Source organism: Grampus griseus (assembly GCF_964374135.1).
Source record: "Grampus griseus genome assembly, chromosome: 2".
Classification (NCBI taxonomy): domain Eukaryota; kingdom Metazoa; phylum Chordata; class Mammalia; order Artiodactyla; family Delphinidae; genus Grampus; species Grampus griseus.
The window spans coordinates 91,795,299-91,812,699 of NC_139018.1; the positions used below are offsets into that span (position 1 = coordinate 91,795,299).

General features: G+C 37.0%; 1 protein-coding gene across 1 annotated transcript in view; it reads right to left on the minus strand.

The window, feature by feature from the left end:
• CEP152 (centrosomal protein 152) overlaps window positions 1-17,401 on the minus strand; it is a gene marked incomplete at its 3' end in the record, with an annotated part of 95,217 nt that overhangs the window by 8,226 nt on the left and 69,590 nt on the right. Inside the window, exons 20-24 of the mRNA XM_082649031.1 lie at window positions 12,549-13,199; window positions 9,136-9,271; window positions 4,699-4,866; window positions 851-950; window positions 157-260 (exon numbers count right to left, since the gene is read on the minus strand). Of these exons, the coding sequence (XP_082505157.1) occupies window positions 157-260; window positions 851-950; window positions 4,699-4,866; window positions 9,136-9,271; window positions 12,549-13,199 (1,159 nt within the window). The remainder of the gene's footprint in view (window positions 1-156; window positions 261-850; window positions 951-4,698; window positions 4,867-9,135; window positions 9,272-12,548; window positions 13,200-17,401) is intronic.

Genomic DNA, 17,401 nt, shown 5'->3' on the forward strand with positions numbered 1-17,401 from the left:
GCAAAATCATCTACATAACTTAGAAAAGCTATCAGTGATCTCTTCTAAAAGCAGGTAAGAACAAGGTAGTTCAGAAAATTCCCCAAAATTACTACTGCTAGTTACAAAAAAGACCCAAACCACCTTAAAATCTTGGGAATCTCTTTAGGGACTTACGCTTAATTTTTTTTACAGCTTTAATGTACTGCCCACGAAGTTCTTCCAAGGCCACCGCATTGCATGGCAGGCAAGAATGTTCAATGGTCCCTTCTGACAGTGACCTAAAAACAAACCAAAGATTGCAAAAACAGAGATTTTAAGTGAAAAATGTAACTTGAAAAAAATATATATATATATATATTCCAATAAAATAAGCTAAGATGTGCTAAAAAGTTCACATACGAGGATCTTTATTATAATTATTTAGGAGAAAAATGCCAACAACTTGTGTTACAGTTACTTAAATAAATCATGATAAATCCCCATGATGAAAATCTATGCAGCTATTGAAAAGCACATTATAGGAGTATATCCAATGACACGGAGGAAGTGTTTATCTTATAATATTAACAAAAGGTTACAAAATAGCTTATACGATAATCTCAATTTTTAAAACATGTGCACATGGTGTGTATGTATAAAAGGGCTTAAATAAAGGGTAAAGTGCTCGCTTCGGCAGCACATATACTAAATAAAGGATACCTTCTGGGGACAGGGTTTTAGAAGATTTTCTTCTTTTTTATACTTTTTGCTATGTAACAATAAAAGTAACTGATATTCTTGGTATGATATTATTGATACGACTGATATTTTAAAAAAAAAGCAAAGATACTCAGAAATAAATGATTTCTTTGTAATAGTAAAAGCCTACCTTGGTGGTAGTGTTTTACAAAGTGTTCTCAGTTCTTCCAATTTATTCTTCATGTCACTGTTTTCTTCTAATAATTCTTCAACAACTTTACTGTTCTCTTCTAAAAAAGAAAGTTTATAGTATATTGGTCAATTAATCTCTTTTTCTCTCAGTCTTTCCCTTAAATTACCAGCACAAATTTCTATAAAGGAGACTGAAAAATTTCCATTTGCTCCCTGTGTCATTCATTCCCTGATAAACCCTAATCTGACCACTCCCTGTTCTATTTTCTCAGCACTTTAAATCTATATTCCATTTTCATCTTGTTCTGGGTTACACACTGTCCTGGAATAAATTTCCAATTGTTTTATATGCGTGTGTTTTGTTTTCCGGTTAGACTAAAGGCTTTATTTAGAAACATAGTAGGTTTCCTAATTCCATGTCCCTCATGGACCCTGGTATACAGTCTATGCTCATACAAATGATCATTGAACAAGTACCTCAATACAAAATTAAAAAAATATTAAGCTTAAGTAGGTGCCATTTTCAGAAATAATGTAAGATGTTCAATTCTTTGAACTTTTAAAAAGAAGATGAGGAGGCTGATGGAGTCCATGTGGTACAGAGAACAAAGCATGAATTTCAGAGTCCAAGAGACACGGGTTTAAATCCTAACTTTTCTTCTAACCAGCTGGATGAGCTTAGGCAAATTACTTAATCTTTCTGAACCTGAGTTTTTTTCATATGTAAAGTGGGGATAGTATCACCTACCTTGAAGATTATAATGGAAATAATATAGTAAGTGAACAGCACCTTATACAAGGCCTGGCAATATCATCATTTAATACCTATGAACATGGCACCCCATATTTCCTGCTACGCCACCCTTTCAACACACCCTATAAGTTGGGGAATGAATCAATCTGTTCCCCCAGTGATGGATATAGCTTGTATATTTCTAAACCACTCACTCTTACTCCATCACTTTTCAATAAATGCTCCCATGACAGTGGAAAATGGAATTTAAGAAACAAAAAACAACCACAATAACAAAAATATTATCAACTAATAGATTTCCATTAAGACAAACACTGAAATCAAACTATCAAATGACTTAAATTCTGACCCTGACTCCTTTTATCAGCCTGCTGTTTTGAGCTAACTATCAACTTTGTTGGATTATTTCTAAGTCCACGAATTATAGAAGTTATCAGCCTCAAAAAGCACTATGTAGAATAACTACTGTATGATCACAATGCATGGTGCTAAATATTATTATTTATAAAGAATAATCACATCCAACTGCCCTTGTCATTTTATTATATAAAACAGATTTTCATCAAATTTACAATAGCCACACTGTATCTACATCCACAGTTGGACAAATTTACTCTCTGGCCTCTATTAAAGACCTAAGCAATCACCACGGGAACTGTGTTGTTTTTTATCTCAAAATTCCTAAAACCCTTTCTTTCCTTAAAGTAATTATCATCTATGTCTAGCAGACTTAGCAAGCAGTAGGTGGGAGTAGGTGGCTGCTCTTGGGCAACAAGATTTACCGAGTGTGCTATGATGCCAGGTACTGTGCTAAGTGCTAGGACAGGATTTCATCCTTGTCACCATCACACTCAAAAGGAGAATAGAGACAATAAATAATGGCAAGCTCATGAATGTTACAAAACTCATAGGAGCTGTGGGGAATGTCTAACGGAGGAACCTGACCAAGTCTGGGGTAGTTAGGAAAGCCTCTCTGAGGAAGGCATGAGCCAGGGCTTTGATAAGTAGGGTTAGCCAGGCAATGTGACCCGATGGGAAGACAGATGGTGGGGTAAAGGAAGAGATGCAAAGAGGCTCGGAGAAAAGAGACAGTGAAACCCCTGTCACAGCTCTATTAGAGCAGGGGCAGTGGTAGGGAACAAGGCTGAGGGGTGGCAGATGTGGGATCATGAAGGGCTTCTTAAACTCTATGTTAAAGTGTTTGTATTTCATACCAAGAGCCAGACAAGTCACTGAAGGCTTGAAACAAGACAGTGTGACGATCCAATTTACTTTTTAAAAGGTCACTCTATTCCTTCAGAAATTCTCCAACTGGTAGAATCTTTATGTATTACTTATGCACCTAGAATGTCTTTGGGGATTTTAAACTGTTGTCTTCAGTTTTGTTTTTTGAATAGAAAATATCCTAATAATTGTAATAATAATATCTCAAAAATGTTGATTCAGGAAGTATGTCATTAACAGAGCCTGTATCTAAACTGCGTGTCAAATAGTAAACCAGAAACTGAAATAAAGCAACACTAATTGTGCACTCAGAATAAATCAGACACCAGAAGACAAAAAAAAAAAAAACACGTCACTCTATCTGCCTGATGGAGAATGGATTGGAGGGGCGAGACTGGAAGCAGAAAGAGATGACTGGTGTTCAGGCAAGCAACAGAGGTGAATGCAGAAAAAAAGAGTGAACCTATCTGTCTGGTCTTTCCTGGATGACACATTATTTGAGACCCTTGCATTCAGTCCTTCATTCATTCAAACATTTATTACTGTCTGGTATGTAATGGGCACCATGACTATAAGGAAGAAGAAAGATAATTCCTTATTCTCAAGAAATTTATAGGTTAAAAAAGATAGTGGGCAAGTAACCAAAAAGTGAAATGCAGAATGTTAATTGAGGAAGAGCCAAGTGCTCTGGGGCCTCATAGGACCGGCCCGTCTAACCCAGACTGGGGAAAATCAAGGCTCTGCAAATAAGGTATCTTCTCAGTTGAATCCTAAAGGATGAGGAAGAGTTAGACCAAAACGAGAATGAGAGGGGAAAGTGTAGGACAGAATGATAATATTGTATTCAAGCTCCAGCAGTAGAAGAAAATCCCTGACCAGCTCAAGCATCTGAAATATTTCAAATGTAAAGAATATAAAGCACAGGATACAAGTCAACAGTGAAAGGTAAGAGGGAGCAGCCTCACGAGCCCAATAGCCTCCCTTCTTCAAAAGGGCAATAGGGGGCTTTCCTGGTGGCGCAGTGGTTGAGAGTCCGCCTGCCGACGCAGGGGACGCAGGTTTGTGCCCCGGTCTGGGAAGATCCCACATGCCGCAGAGCAGCTGGGCCCGTGAGCCATGGCCGCTGAGCCTGCGCGTCCGGAGCCTGTGCTCCGCAACGGGAAAGGCCACAGCAGTGAGAAGCCCGCATACCGCAAAAACAAAAAAAAAAAACAAAAAAAAGGGCAATAGGAAATGGCAGAAGATATCCCTCTTAGATAATTTCCTGACACTGTTGTGAAGAATGGACGGAAAGGAGGCCAGATCAGACCCATATGCCTTGGGTCATGTCTTCTCCCGCTGCCTAGAATGCTGTTCTCTTTGGCAAACACCATCTTTCAAGGCTTAGTCAAGTCTTCCTTAACTTCAATAGGAGGAAGAGTTAATTAACATCTTTTCTTCCAGGTTTACACGAACATACGGCCAGATACTCAGAGCTGAAATTATTTATTAATCTATTTTCAGTTCTCCTCACTTAATGGTAAGCTTCTTGAAGGCAGAGAACAGAGTCCTGTGCATCTGCATCAAAAGTGGAATTTTGTCTGATGTCTTCAATGGTGTATCCCCAGTGCCTACAATGCTGCTTGACACATATTGAGCACTCAGAAGCTATTCAATCAAAAAAAGAAGGAATGTGACCTTTTAATCAGAGCTCCAATTTTCCTCCAAAGTTCAATAATAATAATTTGGTTAGTAAAAATAAGGTCCAAATTAGTTTATAATTATCCCCAAAGAGAATCAGCGCCTACATTAACTACAACGTCACATTTGAACATTTCAAAAGGATCAAAGAGATTTATACTGGTAGCAGTGCTACTTTAAATGCTAACCTCCGATTTTTTCCACTACAGCTTTGTGCTTCCTTTCTAAATGCTGAAGATGCCTATAGCATTTCTCCAGTTTTCTTTTCAGATCTTGACATTCCTGCTTTGCCTTTCCAAGTTCTTGGAAGCAGTGTCCACCGCATGAATCTTTAATTTCAAGGATCTTTTTCTTATCTGCAAAAATTAAATGATAGCAAACTTTTGTATCAATTTAGACTAAAAAAAGGAAGGAAGGAAGGCGGCAGGAAGAAAGGAAGGAAGGAAGGAAGGAAGGAAGGAAAGGAAACCAGATGACATGACTAAAGGCTACAGTGTAACTGAAAAGAGCATGATGCTTAAGAGAGAGACCTGAATTTAAATCCTGTTTCCACTATTTACCAGCTGTTGTATTACTTAACCTCTCTTGAGACTTAGTTCTCTAATATGTAAAATTGAATAATACCATCTGTTTTAAAAATTGCCATGAAACCCAATGCTCAGATCGTAGTATTGAATACAATTCCCCACTAAAAGGAACCAGGGATCTTCAAGAAACGGCTGACTCCAGTGCTTAGGGTATATACAAGATGAGACTAGAATATTTTGCTATGCCAGAAATTAAGAAATTACTCAAAAACACAGGCATGTCACAAGGACACAGGAGCCAGTTTGAAGGGGCTCTATTAGCTGAATCTGGGACAATTTGAACACTAATTAAGTACAGTAATGAACTATAAAATATTGAAAAAATAGGAATTTGAGTCACACCAATAATCCTACGATAATGGGATAAATGGATGGATAGGTAGGTAAGTTGGTAGATAGGTAGACAGACAGATAAATAGAAAAATAAACAAACAGGTAGTAGCTACACAGGCAAACTAGAGAGGAGGATTCTCAATGATAACAACATACCAAGTGCCAAATGGTAAAAGTAGAAGGAGGTCTGGAGGTGAAAAAATTAAAATTTTTGCAACTGCCAGAGTAAAGACTGGATCAGGTAAGATTCAGCAATGACTGCTAAACATAACGGAAAGTTTTAATGAGGAGAAGGACATTTTTATGGTCTTGAAAGTGTCTCCCCACAGATTGCTTATTAGTTGTGATGGAGTAAAAACACAGTAATTAATACAGTGAAGAAACTGGACAACACCTTGACCAGGTGCTCAAATGAACCTCACCAATAAAAGACAAACAGACATTGAGTACCTCTAGATATGATAGCATGTCACCTATGCAGTGTTCCAGCTAAGAAAACAACTCGAATCAAAATCATGAAGAAATATCAGATAAACTCAAAACAAGGAAACGGTTCTATTAAAAGCCAGGGGTTGATGGGTATTGGGGAGAGCGAAGAATGTCTCTCGAAAACATCAATGTCATAAAAAGCAAAGAGAAGAATATCCTAGATTAGAAGAGGTTAAAGAGACATGACATCTAAACATTAACACTTGTATATGTATAGCTGATTCACTTTTATAAAGCAGAGACTAACACACCATTGTAAAGCAATTATACTCCAAGAAAGATGTTAATAAATAAACATAACACCTGACCCCAGACAGATTGCTGTACTGTGGGAAAAAAATGCTGTAAAGACGTGATTGGGTCAATTGACAAAATTAGAATACAAACAGTAGACTGATATAATTGTATAACACATTTTCATCTAATGTTAAATTTACTGTACTAAGGTATATAAGAAAAATCCTTATTTTGGGAAAATATACACTGAAGGATTGGGGGGTAAAAAGGAATAATGTATATAACTTATCCTCAAGTGGTTCAGGAAAAAATGAAATGTTCAGAGACACATACACACAGAGGAGCACAAATGGAATAAAATGTTACCAAGAGGTGTATCTAGGTAAAGGGAATATGAGTGTTCTTTGCAACTATTTTTATTTTTGCAACTTTTTTGTAAGCTTGAAATTATCTCCAAATGAAAAAAAGATTCAAAACTGTCAGGAGGTATAAATGTATAAAATTTGTTTGGCACAGTACCTGGCATGGAGCAACTATACAATAAGGAATAGCTATTGCTATTAGTAACACATAGAGTTTATAACATTTAAGTAATATTCAAAAATGATACAGAAATAGATTATTACTATTAATATAATTGATATAATAAAGTAGGAATACAAATTGGCACAGGCTCAGAGGCCAATATCCAAAATGCTGATGTAAAAACATTAGCCCAGAAAAATTATTCTTAGCTCTCTTCTGGTTTTTTTTGTTTTTTTTTTTTTTACGGTACGTGGGCCTCTCACTGTTGTGGCCCCTCTCACATTGCGGAGCACAGGCTCTGGACGTGCAGGCTCAGCGGCCATGGCTCACGGGCCCAGTCGCTCTGCGGCATGTGGGATCTTCCCAGACTGGGGCACGAACCCGTGTCCCCTGCATCGGCAGGCAGACTCTCAACCACTGCGCCACCAGGGAAGCCCTCTTAGCTCTCTTCTGACTTTTTAGTTTCATTTAAATGGTGCCATTTAAGTTTACGAGCATCAAAGGATTAATGAAGCATCACCATACGTGGCATTTATATATTTCATTTAAGATATGGTTTTATAAACCTAGAAACCAGGCAAATGCCCATTGATAAGAGAATAAATTATAGTATATTCACGCAATGGAATACTATACAGCAATGAAAATGAATGAACCAGAGCTATATGCATTAAAAAGACAAATCTTACAAGCTTGATATTAAGTGGAAAAAAAACAAATTACAAAGACTAAAACAAGTATTAAACCATTTTTATAATGTTAAAAGGCAAACAAAATACAGCAAAAGCTTTCTGAGGATACCTATATTTGGTCAAAACAAAGAAAAGCAAGAAGATGATTTTTTTAAATCAGAATATTTATTACCTCAGATTGTGGGGAAGTTACAGGGATGGAATTGTGGTGAAACTCACAGGGGTCTTCAACAGTACTGGTGATGTTCTACTTCCTAAGTCAAATAGTGGGTTCCTGGTTGTTAGGTTCATAACTTACATGTGTATTACATATATTCTTTGCATGTATCAAGTATTTCATAATTAATATTTAAATTAGTTTTAAAAATGATAAGATATTAGGAGAATATAACCACACAACGAACAGTGGTACTCTCTGGTGGTAGGATTATGAAGGACTTTATATGTTTGGGATTATTTAACCCTTTCCAACTTATGAATTTGTTAATGTGTTTGTTTTTAGGGAAAAAAGATTAAAGAAAGAAAAGTAAATCCTTTTATAGTTTGATTTGTCCTAAGTCAAACCTAATTTCTTTCATATTGATTGGACCTCCCACATAATATTTAAAACTAACTTCTATGCACTTCACAAACTAGAAAGTAATTCTCAGGTTATTCCAAACATAACGACAGACATAAAATGACATTGAAAGGTAGGAAGCAAGATACAAATTACGATAGTATTACCCTACTAATTGGTAAATTAGCATTTAACTAGTTGGCAAAAAGATATTCTCAACTATCTAGAACCTAGAGATAAGGAAAAAGGGTTTCTGGATGGGCAATGAGAAAAATAACTGTCAACTGACTTCTTAGGAAAGGCAGAGATTCTCTAAGACTCTGTTAATACGTCTACTGAATTAGAAACATGTGGAAGCTAAGGTTATTGACTTTGTACATATGATTTGTTCTGGCAATTCTTAGTTCTTTTCCAGGTTACAATGGAGACAGCAGACAAGAAACAAAAACAACTTATGGTTTGTACATGGAGGGAAGGAGCAGGCTGCAAGGGGTCAATGTCCTAAAAGGACTGCAGCTTATAAAGAATATGGCAGTACCTAGCTCAAAATCCCAGTAAAGAGACAGTATAAGCCCATATTCCTCAGCGAGCTCTGAACACCTCAAGGGGCTGTAGCACAGTGCAATTCTTTTTGAACTGACAACTCTAAGTCACAAAGTAGAAGTTAAATTATTAATTCATCAAATATTCAAGGAACACAAACTATGTGCCATTCACTTTGACAGTTGGTGGAGAGGAAGAGATAAAAACACTGCCCCTCAACCTTAAGAAGCCCACAAATACATCAGAAAACACTTAATACACTTCAGAAAGATTTCTATTAAAAATAGTTGAAATAAGCTTCAATAAATTGAATGGAAAATGATTTGGCAATTCTCTTATGTGTAACCCTTTCTCATCAAAGCCAGGAAATAAAAACATGACTTCTCTACTAAAATTCTCATTATTCTCCTCATAATAAGAGTCACTTATGAATGGAGGGAAGACCATGAAAAGATAGGAAGTAAGAGGGCCTAAAGCAACCCTGCCTTCTAATACAAAATGAAACCTGGGGAGAGGACACACATTACTTAGGAGTAATATCACACATTTGTTCATTCATGAAAACTGTGCACGTCTTTGATTTCCTTTTAGCCTCAAAACAACCCTCTGGAACTGGGATTATGGATAATGCAAAGAATAGTAGGAACAAAATCCCATTACCAGCTTCTGCTTCTTTCATGGCCAAGGGCTGAGCGTGGTGTCCAGATGTAAGTGCAGGAAGGAGCGCCAGGACCCTAGGGTCTCCTCTGCCAGTGATCCTTGTGGCAGGATCCTTAGAGATCTTGGTCATATTTCTCTGAAACAGATTATCTTCATAGTTAATGCTTATTAAAAATCTTTCTCTACTCAAAGTACTAATATTAAAAATATAAAAAGAAAACACAGCTTGAAAAAAATCTTGCCTAAACTATCACCAATATTTTTCCTAGGGTTTTCTGTGAATACTGTCATTACTATGAGCTAGACTCCTATAACCATATTTTCCCAATTAGAACATTATCCAACAGAGGACTGGTGGGCCAGCTACGGGACAGACAGGAGATACAGTTTCCACTTCTAAGATATTTTAATGGTTTCTGTGATCAAACCACAGGACAGACTATGTGAAATCAGAATTGTTTTTGAAAATCCAGAACGTTTTCACTTCAGCAGGGAGAAAATTCATTAGAAACTATAGTACCAACCTTTTGCCTCCCATGAATTGAAAGTAACAACAGTAAAAACAATTTTTGAAACATATAGTATGTTATGTTTCTAAACACTTTAATACATATTGTCATTTGTTCACAAGGAAAGACAGTCGAATGCCAATGTGAAGGAGAGAAACTGAGGCTCATCTAAGTGAAACATCTTGCACAAGACCATTTCCTCACTAATATTTATTGAACACTTTCTGCATTCTAGTTTCTGTTTTGGCAGCACAGCTACTAAATTCATTAATGGTGGGACATTCTTTTAAGGCAATATATTTTCAGATTTTGGACAACTACTAAATCTCAAACAGAACAGGTAATCTTGAGAAAGCTGCCTTGTTTAATTACTTAAAATACATTATATATGCTTAATTCTAGAAGCCTTGATTTTGATTTTGAGAAACTCATTTCATTGTCAGGACACCTACCCATGCCGCCCAACAGAGGCAGAGGTCAGTAGGTACAGAGACAATGCAAACTCCAGTCAGTCAAGAGGGTATGAGGTTGAGGCCAAAAGGAATAATAAAAACTGATCCCAAAGGGAGCCAATATTTCCAGTTTCTACTCAAAACTGGAGAAAAGCCAAGATGGCAAAAAAGGCAGGAGCAGCAACCTTTTGTCTTAGTTTTAACTTGACATGGGTGGTAAGAAAACACAAAACACACATCCTTAAATTTGTTTAAAAATGTTGTTCCAGTTGATATTTCTGTTTTCTTTTATCTATTATGAACTGCTATATTAATATACTTAGTATATGAATATAAATTATATATTTGATAAGGCATTCATTTTATTGGAAACCATATTTTTAATTCATTGCATTCTTGCCATTTAAAATCTGGATCATCTAAACTTAAATATTCTCACCAACAAAAAATAAGGTAAATATGTGCGGTGATGGATGTGTTAATTTAGATGGTGGGGAGCCTTTCACAATGTATATGTATATCAAATCATCATGATGACACTGTAAATATCTTACTATTTTATTTGTCAATTGTAGCTCAGTAAAGCTGAAAAAAATTTATTAAAAATAAATTAAATTAAATCTTGATCACCTATTTTAATGAGGACTTGTTTTATATACACCGATCGTTTTTTCCAGTTTTAATTTTCATGAACAGTTCTAAAAACCACAAATTTAATCAATTATAAATCATAGTTCTTCACATTTATGGCACCTATATTGCAAATTTATAATCACTGCTTTATAATTATTGCTTTATCTCAAGGTCCTGAGCTGAGTTAGCACTAAGACAGCAGAAGGTTGAGTATTATTCTTCTGTGACAAATGCCAGATTAGGCATTTCAGAGGCACCTTTTTCTCAGGAACAGAATCTGATCCCACTCAGTGAAAGCTGCAAAAGTCTAAACTCTTAGCCAAATTATGTGATTCTGTCTCCATATAGGTGTGAGACACATAAAGTCTTACAGAGGATCCTACACTGCTTGCACAATTTTAAGCCCTATGAAAAGACCCCAGGGTTGATTATATATATTAACAGTAGGAGAAAGGTGTTGTAGTTTCTTGACTTTTATAGCAAAGTTTCCTTTTGCTTCAGGAAAGCAAACTTGAAAGCATATAACATGATTTTCCCATCACTTCTTACCCTTAAAGTCTGCTATAAATAATTCTTCTTAATTATCTACTTTTTCCAAAAATTCTCAATCATGCAGTATTCATGGGAAGTGGTCTTGCTGAGTTAATTTTACATTAAAATCAACTATTAAGAGTAACATCTTTGTGAAATCAAGAATAAAAATATGAACTGGGTTGAATTGGGATGGGATAGATTGATCTTTCAGGTTCCTTTGGCTCTAAAATTCTGTAGTGTTTCAAATGCAAGATGCAGAAAGATCAAACTATGTCATTTGTATCCTACCAAAATCCAAGGAATTAGACCAGGGATTTGTATTTTATTTTTCAGATGAGCAACTATGACTACCCAAGGTAAATAAGCTATTTATCGCTAAGTATGAAGCTGGAACTCAGATTTTTTTGTAGCTTATAACTCTTTCCAGTAGGTATTAATACCAAATGCTCAATCCAGGCCTTGAAAATCTTTAATCACAATATTTTAATGAACTGTAGTTCTTATGTCTCAACTCTTCTATCAGACAAACCTTATAATATTGGCATTTTTTTTCTACCTCGAATTCCAAATGTTGAAATTGGCTGGTCGCAATGCCTACAATATCATTCCGGATTTTTCATGCATATCTAATGTCTTTAATCATAAGACGGCAAGACTTTGGTTTTATCAGATCTTCCACACAAACTACAAGTCAGAGAATACTTACACAACAAAAAGAATACAACTAATTCATTCTACATGCACATATATAGTACACTAACAAAACTGGGCTTTTTGTGTGAGTGAGCCGTACCTCTACTTGCTTGTTTCTATATCAATATTCTTTGTACCCAGTTGGCATTTTTTGCCTACATGAGATATAAATTCCTTGAGGGCAAGAAATAGGCTTCCAAACTCTTTAGAAGATCTTAAGAAACCCTAGTTTAATACGATGCATATTTCTTGAAGTAGTCATGCCCAGAAAACAAAAATAGGAATGAAAGTTATTCAGTTTCTGAAATCTCAGGCCCTTACAAAGAACAGTATATATTTTTTTTAGGAAAAAGATGTCTAGTGGCTAAAAGCTCTGCTCATATTTGTGGCACTATGAAGAAGCAAATTTGGGGGGGGGGGCAAAAAAAATTGCAATCCTTTGAATTTGCTAAAAGTTTTTTAAACCACTAGTAAAAACACAAGTCTTACACCTATTAAACTGGAGAATGAAGAAAGGAAAAAGTACCAAATGCAGCTTCTACAATCATCTTTCACATTTAATCATAGCTTTTTTCACTTATTAGGAACATACCTTTCCCCAGTCTGAGTTGACAGTTTCTATAAGTAGGGAGAGTATATCTTGAAATGCTTTCTGTATGCAGGTCTTTAGTTTTTCAAAATATTGCACAGACACCCATTTCGAAGAACAAGTCGACATGAGTTCCAAAAGGTACTTGTTCTCTGAATCACTGGCTTGCTCCTTCTGGATGTCCTTTAAGAGAAACTCAAGGACAGTTAGGATGTCTTCCTCATACTGATGGATTTCCAGTTGGATCCGCCTAGCTTCCTGCACAGTCCATTCTCTGCGACTCTGGTCTAAACACGTTTGTAATTCTGTCTCCTTCTGAAGAAGTAGTTCAGTTTTTTGTTTCATAAAGTCTTCTTTAGCTGCCGCAAGCACCTCATTAATTTTATTTCGATGATCATCTAAAAACTGCCGGTAATCTTGCTCATTTTGTTCTTGAATTCTGTGGATTTCTTCTTGCTTTTCTTTGTTCCATTCACTCTGGGCCTTTGCCAACTCAGCCCTGACAACCATGGGGACTTCCTCATTCTTTAACTCAAGCTCTCTCTGCAGAGAATGAATCTTCTCTTCCAATTGCTTTCCAGGTATGACATTTTTCTCCAGATTTGCAATCTCGCTTTTCCATTTCTCTTTAGCTTCAGAAATAGCAAACAATATCTAAAGGACATAATAATGTACAATGAAAACTCTTTATGATTCTCCTCATTAATAAAAAAAAATTAAAGTAACCATTTGGGTTAATCTTTGAACTTATTAATAAGAGATTTAAAATCAAAATTAAAGGGAAAAAGTAAATTTAGATAAGACATTGGCTGGTCCTAAAATATACTTACACTAAACTTAAGGATCTTTTCCCTCATTTTAAATCACCTAATACTTTGTCTTACGTTATTTAAAATAAAACATCCATTTCTATATGAATAACTAGAAATTTAAACTGACCAAAAATATATAACTACATAATTATCTAAAACTAATTTTAGAAAAAAATTCATATTTGTTTTTTTAATACAGATGCTGTCTCAAATCTAAGCCCCCAACAAATGAATTATCTTTTATATGAAGCAAAAGCAGCCTCTAAGGAAATCTTACTAATATTTTTAGGAATGCAACACATAACCTGCACAATAACTTGCTGACAAACATACTGTATTTTAATGTAATTTTAGTGGTTAAAACAGTTCATTAAATGACAATATCAAACAGAAAAAGTCATTTTTTCATTAATCCAATTTTTGTTTATAACAGAATAGCAAGACTAGCAGATCATAGACACCAGTAGTACCTAACCAAAAAGTAATAGGGAATCAAAAAGCCTGAGCTGTAGCTCAAATCCTGACTTGGATTGCAGAGGCAGCCTAGCACAGTGCTTAACAGAACAGGCTCTGGAGACAAACTGCTGGAATTAACTTCCCATTCCTCAATTTCTTTGAGCCTCAGTTTCCTCATCTATAAAATGGAGATAAATACAATGCCCACCTAATAGTTTTTTTTTTCTTTTTTTTGGATTAAATGACAAAAGGAATAAATCTATTTAAAGCACTTAGGGGACTTCCCTGGTGGTCCAGCAGTTAACAATCTGCCTTACAATGCAGGAGACACAGGTTCAATCCCTGGTCGGGGAACTAAGATCTCACATGCCGCGGGTGAAACTAAGCCCGTGCGCTGCAACTACTGAGCCTGTGTGCTCTAGAGCCCGCACACCACAACTAGAGAGCTTGCGCACCGCAACAAAGACCCGACGCAGCCAAATAAATAAGTAAATAAATATTTTTTAAAAATAAAATAAGGGCTTCCCTGGTGGCACAGTCATTGAGAGTCCACCTGCCGATGCAGGGGACACAGGTTCGTGCCCCGGTCCGGGAAGATCCCACATGCCGCGGAGCGGCTGGGCCTGTAAGCCATGGCCGCTGAGCCTGCACGTCCGCAGCCTGTGCCCCGCAACGGGAGAGGCCACAAGTGAGAGGCCCGCGTACCACAAAAATAAATATATAAATAAATAAATAAATAAAAAATAAAATAAAATAAAAAAATAAAGCACTTAGGGCTTCCCTGGTGGCACAGTCATTGAGAGTCCACCTGCCGATGCAGGGGACACAGGTTCGTGCCCCGGTCCGGGAAGATCCCACATGCCGCGGAGCGGCTGGGCCTGTAAGTCATGGCCGCTGAGCCTGCACGTCCGCAGCCTGTGCCCCGCAACGGGAGAGGCCACAAGTGAGAGGCCCGCGTACCGCAAAAATAAATAAATAAATAAATAAATAAATAAATAATAAAATAAAATAAAAAAATAAAGCACTTAGGGCTTCCCTGGTGGCGCAGTGGTTGAGAGTCCGCCTGCCGATGCAGGGGACACGGGTTCATGCCCCGGTCCGGGAAGATCCCACATGCCGCGGAGCGGCTGGGCCCGTGAGCCATGGCCACTGAGCCTGCGCGCCCGGAGCCTGTGCTCCGCAACGGGAGAGGCCACATCAGTGAGAGGCCCGCGTACCGCAAAAAAAAAAAAAAAAAAAAGAAAGAAAAGAAAAGAAATGAAAAAAAATAAAGCACTTAGAGCCTGGCAAACAATAAGACTCAAAAAATGTTATATAGTTACTGTTACTGTTGGCTGCATGGGCTTAGAAAAATTCTTAATCTCTTTTGCACTTAGTGTCCTCTATATAACGAGCAGATTGGATGATGATGTCAAGTCCCTTTTACTTCTAATATTCCCTGGATTGAATTCAAAGAAGTCACAAGGATACAAATGTAAAAGAAGAACTGGCCATCTCCAAAGGCTTGGCCTAGACAATGGTTACTGTTATGAATCAATACCATATATACTGACTATACTGCTGAACTGAATGAATAAGCATTTTCAGAATTCTAATGGAAAACTGATGAATTCATAAAAGTGCTAACAGAAGATCAAGATGAAAAAAATTAATTACATGGGACTGAGTGAACTGATGAGGATGATTATAATTTTTGTGACCTTCTGTTTGAATTAAAAAAAAAAAATCCCAAAAGGACTCAGAGGCAAAAAATATAAAAGTCAATTTTCACTGTAAAGTAAAAGAGCTGTTACAGTAGAGGATTACTGGGCTAAAGGTCAATATTATGACATAGAAAAAATATATATATATATATATATGTCAAAAGAAATGCCATATATACGCTCTGGCTGTTGAGACAAGGCGTCTGCGTCCTTAATTCTCAGCTATTATATAATTATAGCGAACATCTTCAACTATATGGATACCTAGACACATGTTACATACCTTTATTCAATAAAATGTGTTCCTGAATAGTTGGATATAAATCAAAAATTTTGAATCATACTTTAAGTTTACTAAAGGAACCCACTATCTAAGATGAGCTTTACAAAGGAATTCACAGAAAAATTATTTTGCTACCAGCAGAATAATTCAGTAATGATGTGAAACATGTTTGAAACATGTTTCCTTTCCCAAAAAGGAAATCAGGTCGTGTCACAATGGATGTCTGGAAATTATTAACAGGTAACCTGGGTGGAGGTGTCAGATCCCAGGGAATTTGCATGACCCGCCCAAAGCTCACCAAAAGTGTACAACTTCTCACATAAAATTTTACAAGGAGAATTTGACAGCATTAATTGATTTAGTGTTTCCTGATGTTGCTACACATTAGAATCACCTGAGGAGCTTTTAAAATCCCTAAGCCCAGGGCTTCCCTGGTGGTGCAGTGGTTGAGAGTCCGCCTGCCGATGCAGGGGACACGGGTTCGTGCCCCGGTCCGGGAGGATCCAACACGCCGCGGAGCGGCTAGGCCCGTGAGCCATGGCCGCTGAGCCTGCGCGTCCGGAGCCTGTGCCCCGCAACGGGAGAGGTCACAACAGTGAGAGGCCCGCGTACCGCAAACAAAACAAAACAAAAATCCCTAAGCCCAGGTCACACCCTGTACCAATTGAAACATAAAGCCTTGAGGCGGGAGCCAGGCAAAAGTATTTTTTTAAAGATCCTCACATTTTTCCAATGTGCAGCAAAGTTTGGGAACCACTGAACCAACTTGCCGACTTCTGGACTCTGGAAACTGGCTTTAAATTTCCACAGATCTTGATGGATCACTCTAATCTTATAAGAACTCTCCAGCAAATGCTTTGAAACTGGCTCTTGCTCATCTCATTTGGCTTGGAGGAAGCATTTGCACAAAACACTAAGTTTTGTGGCTGAATAATTATCTAGAACACTGCTACTCACACCCAAGTGTGGTCCAAAGACCAGCAGTTACCACATCACCCAGGAGTCAGTTACAAAGTCTAATTCTCGGGACTTACTCCAGACCCAACAAATCAGCATCTCCAGGAGCAAAGCCCAGGAATGTGCTCTAACAAACCCTCCAGGTGATTCTCATGCCTGCTAAAGTTTGAGAAGCAACACACCGTCCTCTCGTTTCTGTATTTCTGCATTCACATATATTCAGACCTTCTGTGTTCTTAAGGAAAAATCAACTTTATTATTCTTAACTTCTGAGCTCTAAGACACATATGCATACCATCATATTATTTCCTCTTTCTGTCTCCCTCTTAAATTTCCTTTTGAAATATTTCAACGTACTAAAAGTACAGAGAATATTGTAATGAACCATTACATGAACTACCCATGAACTACCACATAAGTTGAGAAAAATATTAGCTTTTTACTTATGCTGAATTTATTTCCTTAAGTAACTTGTGGAATAAGATTATGAATGCAACATATGACTCATTTACAATGTCTGTTACGCACATTATTTTCTAAAATGGTTGTGACAACAGAAGAGTAGCATATGCTTGATACTGCAATATATTTTGTGCATTACAATTAAGAAGAGAAGATATAAACATATGGCATAAAATATCACCT